Genomic DNA, 10,913 nt, shown 5'->3' on the forward strand with positions numbered 1-10,913 from the left:
GCCCAATTACTACTGCTTAAGTGGCTAACCTGACTTGTGCTGCAGCATCTGGAGCTAAAGTGTACTCATCGCTGCCATAATGTGACTGAGGCTGCTGTTTACCCTTAGTGCTAACCATTAAAAATGCCCATTGATCGGAGTGCTCTCTTATGAGCCAACACTAGAGCTATACACACAGGCTTCCATCAACCTCACAAATTCCCATAAACATATCCAAACAACATGGATAAACTAATCTTTTCCCATTCTGACTTCAGGCTAAACAGCTGTGGTTTATTTTTGGTTGCCCAAACAAATAATCAACCAATTTTATTACCCGCTCACATGAAATTTCCTATCTGTGTGTTAGCTGTAGGGTGGTATGTGTTTTTGAGCTGCAGCTTTTGTTTTTTACCTTTGAAATCCTCTATCGATAATGGTCACACACACACAGTCTTAACACTGCTTTAAATAAAGTTGTGCTCAATCTCTCATACACTGACCATGTTAATTTCAAGATATTGTATTTGGGACATTAGCCAAGACTGAATATCATCAAACATCTGCAGCCGTAGTTTCAGAGGGTAGCTGTTGACACTCCAAAACCATATCCCTCACATTGACTGACTGACTTTATAACACATTTCTTGTAAGAATGTCCCAGAGTGCCCTGCAACGCCAAATATGACAACACACATGGACAGCAGCAGGACACGTGGAGGGGGAGGAGGCCTTTCTCAACATTATCCACACTGCATCTTTATCTGCCCTCTTCATCGTACTATGAGGATGAAGAGCAGGATATGGATATAGAGATAGAGAAGGAGGATGTGAGGTATGGTTTCATTTATGGGTGTTATATGGGTGTTATAATGTCATACATACAGTATATATACAGTGCATTCGTGAAAGTATTCGGACCCCTTGACTTTTTCCACATTTTGTTACGTTACAGCCTTATTCTAAAATTGATAAAATCACATTTTTTCCTCATCAATCTGCACACAATACCTCATAATGACAAAGCGAAAACAGGTTTTTAGAAATGTTTGCACATTTATACAAATTAAAAACAGAAATACCTTATTTACATAAGTATTCATACCCTTTGTTATGAGACTCGAAATTGAGCTCAGGTGCATCCTGTTTCCATTGATCATCCTTGAGAGGTTTCTACAACTTGATTGGAGTCAACCTGTGGTAAATTCAATTGATTGGACATGATTTGGAAAGACATACACCTGTCTATATACAGTTGAAGTCAGAAGTTTACACTTAGGTTGAAGTCATTAAAACTCATTGTTCAACCACTCCACAAATGTCTTGTTAACAAACTATAGTTTTGGCAAGTCGGTTAGGACATCTACTTTGTGCATGACACAAGGAATTTTTCCAACAATTGTTTACAGACAGATTATTTCATTTATAATTCACTGTATCACAATTCCAGTGGGTCAGAAGTTTACATACACTAAGTTGACTGTGCCTTTAAACAGCTTGGAAAATTCCAGAAAATGTTGTCATGGCTTTAGAAGCTTCTGATAGGCTAATTTACATAATTTGAGTCAATTGGAGGTGTACCTGTGGATGTATTTCAAGGCCTACCTTAAAACGCAGTGCCTCTTTCCTTGACATCATGGGAAAATCAAAAGAAATCAGCCAAGACCTCAGAAAAAAAATGGTAGACCTCCACAAGTCTGGTTCATCCTTGGGAGCAATTTCCAAACGCCTGAAGGTACCACGTTCATCTGTACAAACAATAGTAGGCAAGTATAAACACAATGGGACCACGCAGCCGACATACCGCTCAGGAAGGAGACGTGTTCTGTCTCCTAGAGATGAACGTACTTTGGTGCGAAAAGTGCAAATCAATCCCAGAACAACAGCAAAGGACCTTGTGAAGATGCGGGAGGAAACAGGTACAAAAGTATCTATATCCACAGTAAAATTAGTCCTATATCGACATAACCTGAAAGGCCGCTCAGCAAGGAAGAAGCCACTGCTCCAAAACCGCCATAAAAAAGCCAGACTACGGTTTTCAACTGCACATGGGGACAAAGATCGTACTTTTTGGAGAAATGTCCTCTGGTCTGATGAAACAAAAATAGAACTGTTTGGCCATAATGACCATCGTTATGTTTGGAGGAAAAAGGGGGGACTTGCAAGCCAAAGAACACCATCCCAACCATGAAGCATGGGGGTGGCAGCATCATGCTGTGGCCGTGCTTTGCTGCAGGAGGGACTGGTGCACTTCACAAAATAGATGGCATCATGAGGAAGGAAAATTACGTGGATATATTGAAGCAACATCTCAAGACATCAGTCAGGAAGTTAAAGCTTGGTCGCAAATGGGTCTTCCAAATGGACAATGACCCCAAGCATACTTCCAACGTTGTGGCAAAATGGCTTAAGGACAACAAAGTCAAGGTATTGGAGTGGCCATCACAAAGCCCTGACCTCAATCCTATAGAACATTTGTGGGCATAACTTAAAAAGCATGTGTGAGCTGGGAGAACATTCCAGAAGGACAACCATCTCTGCAGCACTCCACCTATCAGGCCTTTATGGTAGAGCGGCCAGACGGAAGCCAATCCTCAGTAAAAGGCACGACAGCCCGCTTGGAGTTTGCCAAAAGGCTCCTAAAGGACTCTCAGACCATGAGACACAAGATTCTCTGGTCTGATGAAACCAAGAATGAACTCTTTGGCATGAATGCCAAGAGTCACGTCTGGAGGAAATCTAGCACCATCCCTGCGGTGAAGCATGGTGGTGGCATAATCATGCTGCGGGGATGATTTTCAGCGGCAGGGACTGGGAGACTAGTCAGGATTGAGGGAAAGATGAACGGAGCAAAGTACAGAGAGTTCCTTGATGAAAACCTGCTCCAGAGCGCTCAGGACCTTAGACTGGGGCGAAGGTTCACCTTCCAACAGGACAACGACCCTAAGCACACAGCCAAGACAACACAGGAGTGGCTTCGGGACAAGTCTCTGAATGTCCTTGAGTGGCCCAGCCTGAGCCCGGACTTGAACCCGATCTAACATCCCTGGAGAGACCTGAAAATGGCTGTGCAGCGACGCTCCTCACCCAACCAGACAGAGCTTGAGAGGATCTGCAGAGAAGAATGGGAGAAACTCCCTAAATACAGGTGTGCCAAGCTTGTAGCGTCATACCCAAGAAGGCTCAAGGCTGTAATCGCTGCCAAAGATGGTTCAACAAAGTACTGAGTAAAGGGTCTGAATGCTTTAGTAAATGTGATATTTCCGTTTTTTATTGCCCTCCATCCAGAAATCATAACAGAGCCCTGAAATAGGATGTCATTGTGGGTGAGTAGACAAAAAAGCTTCTGACAGAAACATGCAGTGACCACCACATGAACAAGTTTGCCCAGATGCTCTCAGTAGGAATTCAGGAGAATTTATCATGTCTCCCATGGAATCTGGTGTAGAAATACGATAGCCACTGATCAAATTATGGCAGAGAAACACATATGGTGTGAAATATAGCAGTACATTTTAACATAGTGAGGCTAAATTTAACATTTGTCATCCATTTCCTTTCTAATCATATACATCTATTTATCACAGGCCTACAGTAGAAAACAACGGCCTAGAAGACACCACAGAAATGATCAGAACACCGACCCCTTCAGAAAATGTCACAATGCTGAACCCTACCAATAATACTGGTCTACAACAGGATCATAAAGAAACCGTCCAAATACAGGAGGCCCCTACATTAAACCCCAGTCTACAGGGCCCCTCAGAGGACATCATCAGCTCTATGGAGCCCACTGACAATCCCAGGTTCCAGGGGATAACACATTACAGAACAAATGGCCTTGTGGTTCCAAAGCAGAGAGCTCATGGACATGACATGGAACAGAAACAGGAATGCATCCCTCTCCAGATAATGCCGGCAGCTGTTCAAGGGAGGGCCCCTACATCTTTAAGGCAGCATGTGAACAGACTCCCCAAAATAAAAACCACCAAGACCTTTGTGTGGGGTCTTTCTGGACCCCAGGAGATTAAGAGTGTGTTTGTTCTGCAGAGGCATATTGGCAGATACACAACAAATCAGACATAAGAGCATTCATCCTGCCATTCACATTGAATCCCATATCTTGGGTTTGTTGGAATATCTTACCTGCCAGTGAGACCCAACTGATTCATATCCAACCATAAGAAATAGTCAGCTAAAAGATTAGACCTTACAGGGGGAGCTGTGATTGTAAAAACACTATCTGACATAACCTGATCCAAGGAAATGCCAGAGGCAAAGATGATATTGTGATCTTGCTTCCAGTTCAGAAAAGGCAAATATTTGTATAGAGAATGTGGTTCCCTGATGAAAAAGCATGTAAACATGCATGTATATTACACTGGGCTAAAAAATACCTTATATGAGATATCAAAGTACACAAACAGATCAGCTTTGTGTTCATGTCATGACTGGGTTCTTCAAATTGTCCAGATCCTTACAGACATAATAGAAATAACATTACATTAATGGTGCAGTGAATAAAGAACTGAAACGAGAGACGTGGGAAAATACAAATGCATGCCATGGAAAACAGCAAGTGGATGGGGAATTACATTGTATTGTGTTCAGTCCCAATGGTCAGCAGCTGAGATATTACCCAGTCATAAGCAGAGCAGTGGAGAATTCTAGTTAGGCTACTGACTGAGTGATGCCTATCCAGAGGACCCCGTACTTCAGCTTACCTTTACAGTCCCATTACTTTATCAAATCAAAACCATTCTGACCAACTCATCATTTGGCCACATTACCAAAAACCAAATGTCAAACTGGCACAAATAACATGACCTTACTTCGGTTAATACCTTACAGTAGGTTATGGGATATTTTGTAATCATTCTGCATTGTTGGGAAGGGCCTGTAAGTAAGCATTTCACTGTTAGTCTACACCGGTTGTTTACAAAGCATATGACGAATAAACATTTGATTTGGATACATTTTGCCCCCTTGTGGTGGAAAAATGCCTCCTATAGTCATAGTGCATCTTCCACTGGAGCCATACCATTTCAGCACTGCTGTTGATCAATAGCATGGATCAATGGTATTCATATCCATCGTATGACATCATTGGTTGTAGCAGCCAGATTTCAATTAAACACTTGAAAAAAAAAAACATAGGCCGAGTGTTAGGGGTGGGTTTGAGGGGGAATTCAAGGGAATTTAGTTCCCATTACTAATTTTGACATCAATTGTTTGAGCTTCTCGTTTTACATTACTGAGTTCATAGGTGTTTTTCCTACTACCGTTCCTGAGTATTATGCGGATATTTCACAAATACAATACAGATAAATTATGCATATGATAGGAAGTACAATGCTTGTTTATATAACCTTATGATTGTTAATTTCATCATCACTTTGTACCCAGAGTCAAGACATTCAGTATGAGTACACCCCACAGGTCATTACTGGTTATTACATTCCTGCTATGAAATACTACAGTCGTGGTCAAAAGTTTTGAGAATGACACAAATACTAATTTTCACAAAGTCTGCTGCCTCAGTTGATGATGGCAATTTGCAAATTGCATACATTTCCACTGCATTTCAGCCCTGCCACAAAAGGACCAGCTGCCATCATGTCAGTGATTATCTCGTTAACACAGGTGAGAGTGTTGACGAGGACAAGGCTGGAGATCACTCTGTCATGCTGATTGAGTTAGAATAACAGACTGGAAGCTTTAAAAGGAGGGTGGTGCTTGAAATCATTGTTCTTCCTCTGTTAACCATGGTTACCTGCAAGGAAACACGTGCCGGCATCATTGCTTTGCACAAAAAGGGCTTCACAGGCAAGGATAGTGCTGCTAGTAAGATTGCACCTAAATCAACCATTTATCGGATCATCAAGAACTTAAAGGAGAGGTTAAATTGTTGTGAAGGCGTCAGGGCGCCCAAGAAAGTCCAGCAAGCGCCAGGACCGTCTCCTAAAGTTGATTCAGCTGCAGGATCGGGGCACCACCAGTGCAGAGCTTGCTCAGGAATGGCAGCAGGCAGGTGTGAGTGCATCTGCACGCACAGTGAGGCAAATACTTTTGGAGGATGGCCTGGTGTCAAGAAGGGCAGCAAAGAATCCACTTCTCTCCAGGAAAAACATCAGGGACAGACTGATATTCTGCAAAGGGTACAGGGATTGGACTGCTGAGGACTGGGGTAAAGTCATTTTCTCTGACGAATCCCCTTTCTGATTGTTTGGGGAATCCGGAAAACACCTTGTCCGGAGAAGACAAGGTGAGCGCTACCATCAGTCCTGTGTCATGCCAACAGTAAAGCATCCTGAGACCATTCACGTGTGGGGTTGCTTACATTTAAGTCATTTAGCAGATGCTCTTATCCAGAGCGACTTACAAATAGGTGCATCCAACTTAGGATAGCCGGTGGGACAACCACCACTTGGGGAGGGGGGGGTGTAGAAAGATTACTGTTAGACTATTCCAGGTATTCCTTAAAGAGGTAGGGTTTCAAGTGTCTCCGGAATGTGGTCAGTGACTCCGCTGTCCTGGCGTCGTGGGGAAGCTTGTTCCACCATTGGGGTGCCAGAGCAGCGAATAGCTTTGACTGGGCTGAGCGGGAACTGTGCTTCCGTAGAGGTAGGGGGGCTAGCAGGCCAGAGGTGGATGATCGTAGTGCCCTCATTTGGGTGTAGGGTCTGATCAGAGCCTGAAGGTAAGGAGGTGCTGTTTCCCTCACAGCTCCGTAGGTAAGCGCCATGGTTTTGTAGTAGATGCGAGCATCAACTGGAAGCCAGTGGAGTGTGCGGAGGAGCGGGGTGACATGAGAACTTGGGAAGTTTGAACACCAGACAGGCTGCAGCATTCTGGATAAGTTGTAGGGGTTTAATGGCACAGGCAGGGAGCTCAGCCAACAGCGAGTTGCAGTAATCCAGACGGGAGATGACAAGTGCCTGGATTAGGACCTGTGCCGCTTTCTGTGTAAGGTAGGGTCGCACTCTGCGAATGTTGTAGAGCATGAACCTGCAGGATCGGGTCACCGCTTTGATGTTAGCGGAGAACGGTGTTGTCCAGGGTCACGCCACGGTTCTTTGCTTCTCAGCTAAGGGAGTGGGCTGACTCACATTTTTGCCTAAGAACACAGCCATGAATAAAGAATGGTACCAACATCTTCCGAGCGCAACTTCTCCCAACCATCCAAGAACAGTTTGGTGACGACCAATGCCTTTTCCAGCATGATGGAGCACCTTGCCATAAGGCAAAAGTGATAACTAAGTGGCTCGGGGAACAAAACAGCGACATTTTGGGTCCATGGCCAGGAAACTCCACAGACCGTAATCCCATTGAGAACTTGTGGTCGATCCTCAAGAGGCGGGTGGAGAAACAAAAACCCACAAATTCTGACAAACTCCAAGCATTGATTTTGCAAGAATGGGCTGCCATCAGTCAGGATGTGGCCCAGAAGTTAATTGACAGCATGCCAGGGCGGATTGCAGAGGTCTTGATAAAGAAGGGTCAACACTGCAAATATTGACTCTTTGCATAAACGTAATGTAATTGTCAATAAAAGCCTTTGACACTTACGGAACGCTTGTAATTATACTTCAGTATACCATAGTAACATCTGACAAAAATATCATAACACTGAAGCAGCGAACTTTGTGAAGACCAATACCTGTCATTCTCAAAACTTTTGACCACATTCTTCAGATCAGTATTTTAGCAAAGGCATTGAGGTTGTCCCAATTCCAACTAAGAGCGTTTTTTTCTAAACACAGCAGGATCCTCAGCATAATATCCATTATCAGTGCATATTAAGATTGCAAAGCCGATGCAAAATGTCTCACCAAATAATTACCCTGAAGATATTTGCAATCAACACTCCACCCGCTCACATACACCATTTTGAGTGACATCCCTTTACAGAAGACAACATACTTCCTCTTTTTAGTCAATTTATTTGTACAAGATAAACGACCCTAAGCCTTGACAGCAAATTTGCGAATTGAATACAGGCGATCCTTTCTCTGCATCTTCTTGGTTCTGAGAGTCTCCTCATGCTTGTTGAGTCTCCTGCGGATGGCACGGGTCTTCCTGGGTCTCAGGTCCAAGGGCTTATATTTCTTACCCTGAAACATGACATTCACAGTCAAATTACAATAAACACTACATTGGCACTATATGCGATATGTACTAAAAATAACCAGAACAAAACTCAGATTAGGACTGCTGCTATTGCATTGTTCTTCAATTCTGGTCGTATAAACTGGCCTTCAGCATTAAACTGGGCTGTATAGTCAGCAGGCCTGGAATTGTGATTTTAGGGGCAAGGCCATTTGGCCAAGAGGTGCCCAATCTGCCAGGGCACCAAGGACATTAACCAAAATAGGCAATTAAATTTATTTTAATTTTTTAATTTTTAAACAGAAGCTATTCTGTAAAAAAAACATGTGTAAATGTACATAAATAGCCTATATGTCGAAGTGTAGGTGACAACAGGCTGCAGCCAATGCGCCTTGGTTATGTCCAGACTGATACTGACATGAGGGACACGCCTGAAAATATGTGACACATATGTAGGATCATTATTAATATCTAAAGGTTTGATTCTGTCTACATAATTGAGGCACTGTTCGTTCAGATAGAGAAAGGCCAGTGCCTGTTGCGCACTGTAACATCACCCACCTTGATATCTGAGAGGCTGCACTTACTTGAAGAAATAGCCTAATAGTTTATCAACATTTTAAGCTAAACATTCTGATCTGTTGAATCAGCCTCATTGCTTTCAAAAGTTTTTTTTGATGTACAGTTGTCATTAATTTGGGATCTATCGCGTCCCACAACTGTCCCAGAGTATGTTTGGAATATTTATTTCTCGCACAGAAGGACAAGCTGACCAATAGAATAGGTAAACTTTTGTACTATGGGGGATAGTAGATTGACATAGGCTGTGGTTGGTTACTCATATTGTTGGCTGACAAAGTACATATGGACTAACGCGTGCGGTTGCATCTCCAATATGTCGGTTTTCACTTATACCTTACTTTGGAGCTGCAATGCCTGTGAGAAGGACCTGATCATGTGACGGGCATTGGTTAATAAGAATTGAGATATCTGAGAGAGCCATGCGTGTGAGAGGTGCTTCGGAGCACGGTGATAGGCAGCCGGGAGAAGGGAATTATAATTATTATATTCAGGGCACAACGGCCACAAGGCATGGATTTTTTAAGGGGCATTACGGCCACAGAGGGGGAAATTGACAGCCATGTGCAGCCGGGAAATTCAAGGTCTGATAGTCAGGGTTGGCACTCAACCTAGTTCTGAAATTTTTAGGTTACACAGGTCACTTAAACTAATCTGCAGCATGTTTAATTGTGGTCAAGGTTGACATTTAAGAAAAGCCATAACCCACACCATGTGCAGCAGATCACCTGTTGGGTGTTGACGAACGGTGGCATGTCAACACGTAAAATCAGGAAATAAACAGAAAATGTTCGCAGATACTCTGTGGTCAGAGCCGCCCGCTGGTTTTTAACCATTCATCAGGTTTGTTTAACTAAAACGTTGAATAGATGTGGGTATGGAGGGCATTGCTCTTACCTTGTAGAACTTCCTCAGGTTCTCCTTCTGAGTCTGGTTGATGACAGTCAGAACACGGGCGATGGATTTGCGGACGACACAGCTTGAAAGGAAACAGATCCAAATATAAGGGTTTAGTACAATTCACGATTTTAGCAGAAATATATGGCCATTTTGACTGCCCTACTGCATCTAAACACTGTATACCATAGTCATATAACCATCACCTCACTGCGAGATAACAACGGAGAAGCCACTTTTTCCTTCACCATAAACAGTGACAGCCAACTCTGGACAAGCTGACACTGCATCATTTCTGCAGTCCAAATAATACTCACATCTTGGAGAGCTTGGAGGCAGCTCCACCAGTAACCTTGGCTACACGGAGCTGGGACAACTCAACCTTCAGGTCATCCAGCTGCTTGAGCAGCTCCTCCTTCTTCTTGCCCCGCAGGTCTCTAGCCTTGATCTTGCCCTGTTAAGATTTACAAAAAACGGGGACACAAGCTTTGAAAATCGATTTGGCTAACAGTTAGCGAACTAGCTAACGTTACCCATGTAACGTTAGTTCGCGAAATTAACACACACAGTCAACGTGGGCTGACAGCTAATGAATCTCCTAGGTATTCTAATTGGCAACACACATATCGAAATAATTAAGTTGATAAGTAGTGAAATAGTTGGTAGCTAACCGCCATAGCTAGTTAGTAAGCTAACAACCATTCCATTTGGAAGTAGTTATGAGACATGTTTGACAGCTAGCTATAGTCCCCTGTAGCTCAGTCGGTAGAGCATGGCGCTTGCAACGCCAGGGTTGTGGGTTCGTTTCCCACGGGGGGCCAGTATGAAAATGTATGCACTCACTAACTGTAAGTCGCTCTGGATAAGAGCATCTGCTAAATGACTAAAATGTAGCCAACGTAACTGGTTAGTTAACGCTAGTAAGCGTTAGTAACTAGCAAACTTGCTAACGTTAGCGTTTAGCTAGCTCGCGTTCGGTTATGGTGACAAGCGAAAAATGAAGGACCATTCTCGAACTACCACAAACATATGTGGCAAGATAAGATTATCATGCTCATGGATGTTATCAACTGTGGTCGTTTTATGTGGAATAGACAGGACAATTTTACTGAATTGAACGAAAGCCGCGAGCCTCTCACCATGTTCGTCGATGCTGCCACAGGAAAAGAAAGACCGAAAACGTGTTCGCGCATCAGCTATCTTCCGGTCGGAGGCGTTCCTTTTGTTGCGCATGGGTGAAATGCCTACAGCGCCACTGAATGGATTCAACTGAGAATTACTGTTGCCCACTTTGTTTTGCTGCATCTCTGCTTTACTTAGAATCATGAGGATTGTACACTGTACCGGAG

At 43.4% G+C, this 10,913-nt stretch overlaps 1 protein-coding gene across 1 annotated transcript; it reads right to left on the minus strand.

Moving 5' to 3' along the window:
- Positions 1 to 7,906: 7,906 nt before the first annotated feature.
- LOC311144923 (large ribosomal subunit protein uL29-like) lies at positions 7,907 to 10,775 on the minus strand. Its single transcript, XM_084181103.1, has 4 exons — positions 10,704 to 10,775; positions 9,882 to 10,018; positions 9,565 to 9,646; positions 7,907 to 8,093 (listed from the first exon to the last, which is right to left on the minus strand). The coding sequence occupies exons 1-4, from the start codon at positions 10,755 to 10,757 to the stop codon at positions 7,944 to 7,946; spliced, it is 423 nt and encodes a 140-aa protein (XP_084037229.1). The 5' UTR covers positions 10,758 to 10,775; the 3' UTR covers positions 7,907 to 7,943.
- Between the last annotated feature and the right edge of the window lie 138 nt (positions 10,776 to 10,913).

The sequence above is a fragment of the Coregonus lavaretus genome (assembly GCF_964263955.1).
Source record: "Coregonus lavaretus genome assembly, chromosome: 17".
NCBI classification, from domain to species: Eukaryota; Metazoa; Chordata; class Actinopteri; order Salmoniformes; family Salmonidae; genus Coregonus; species Coregonus lavaretus.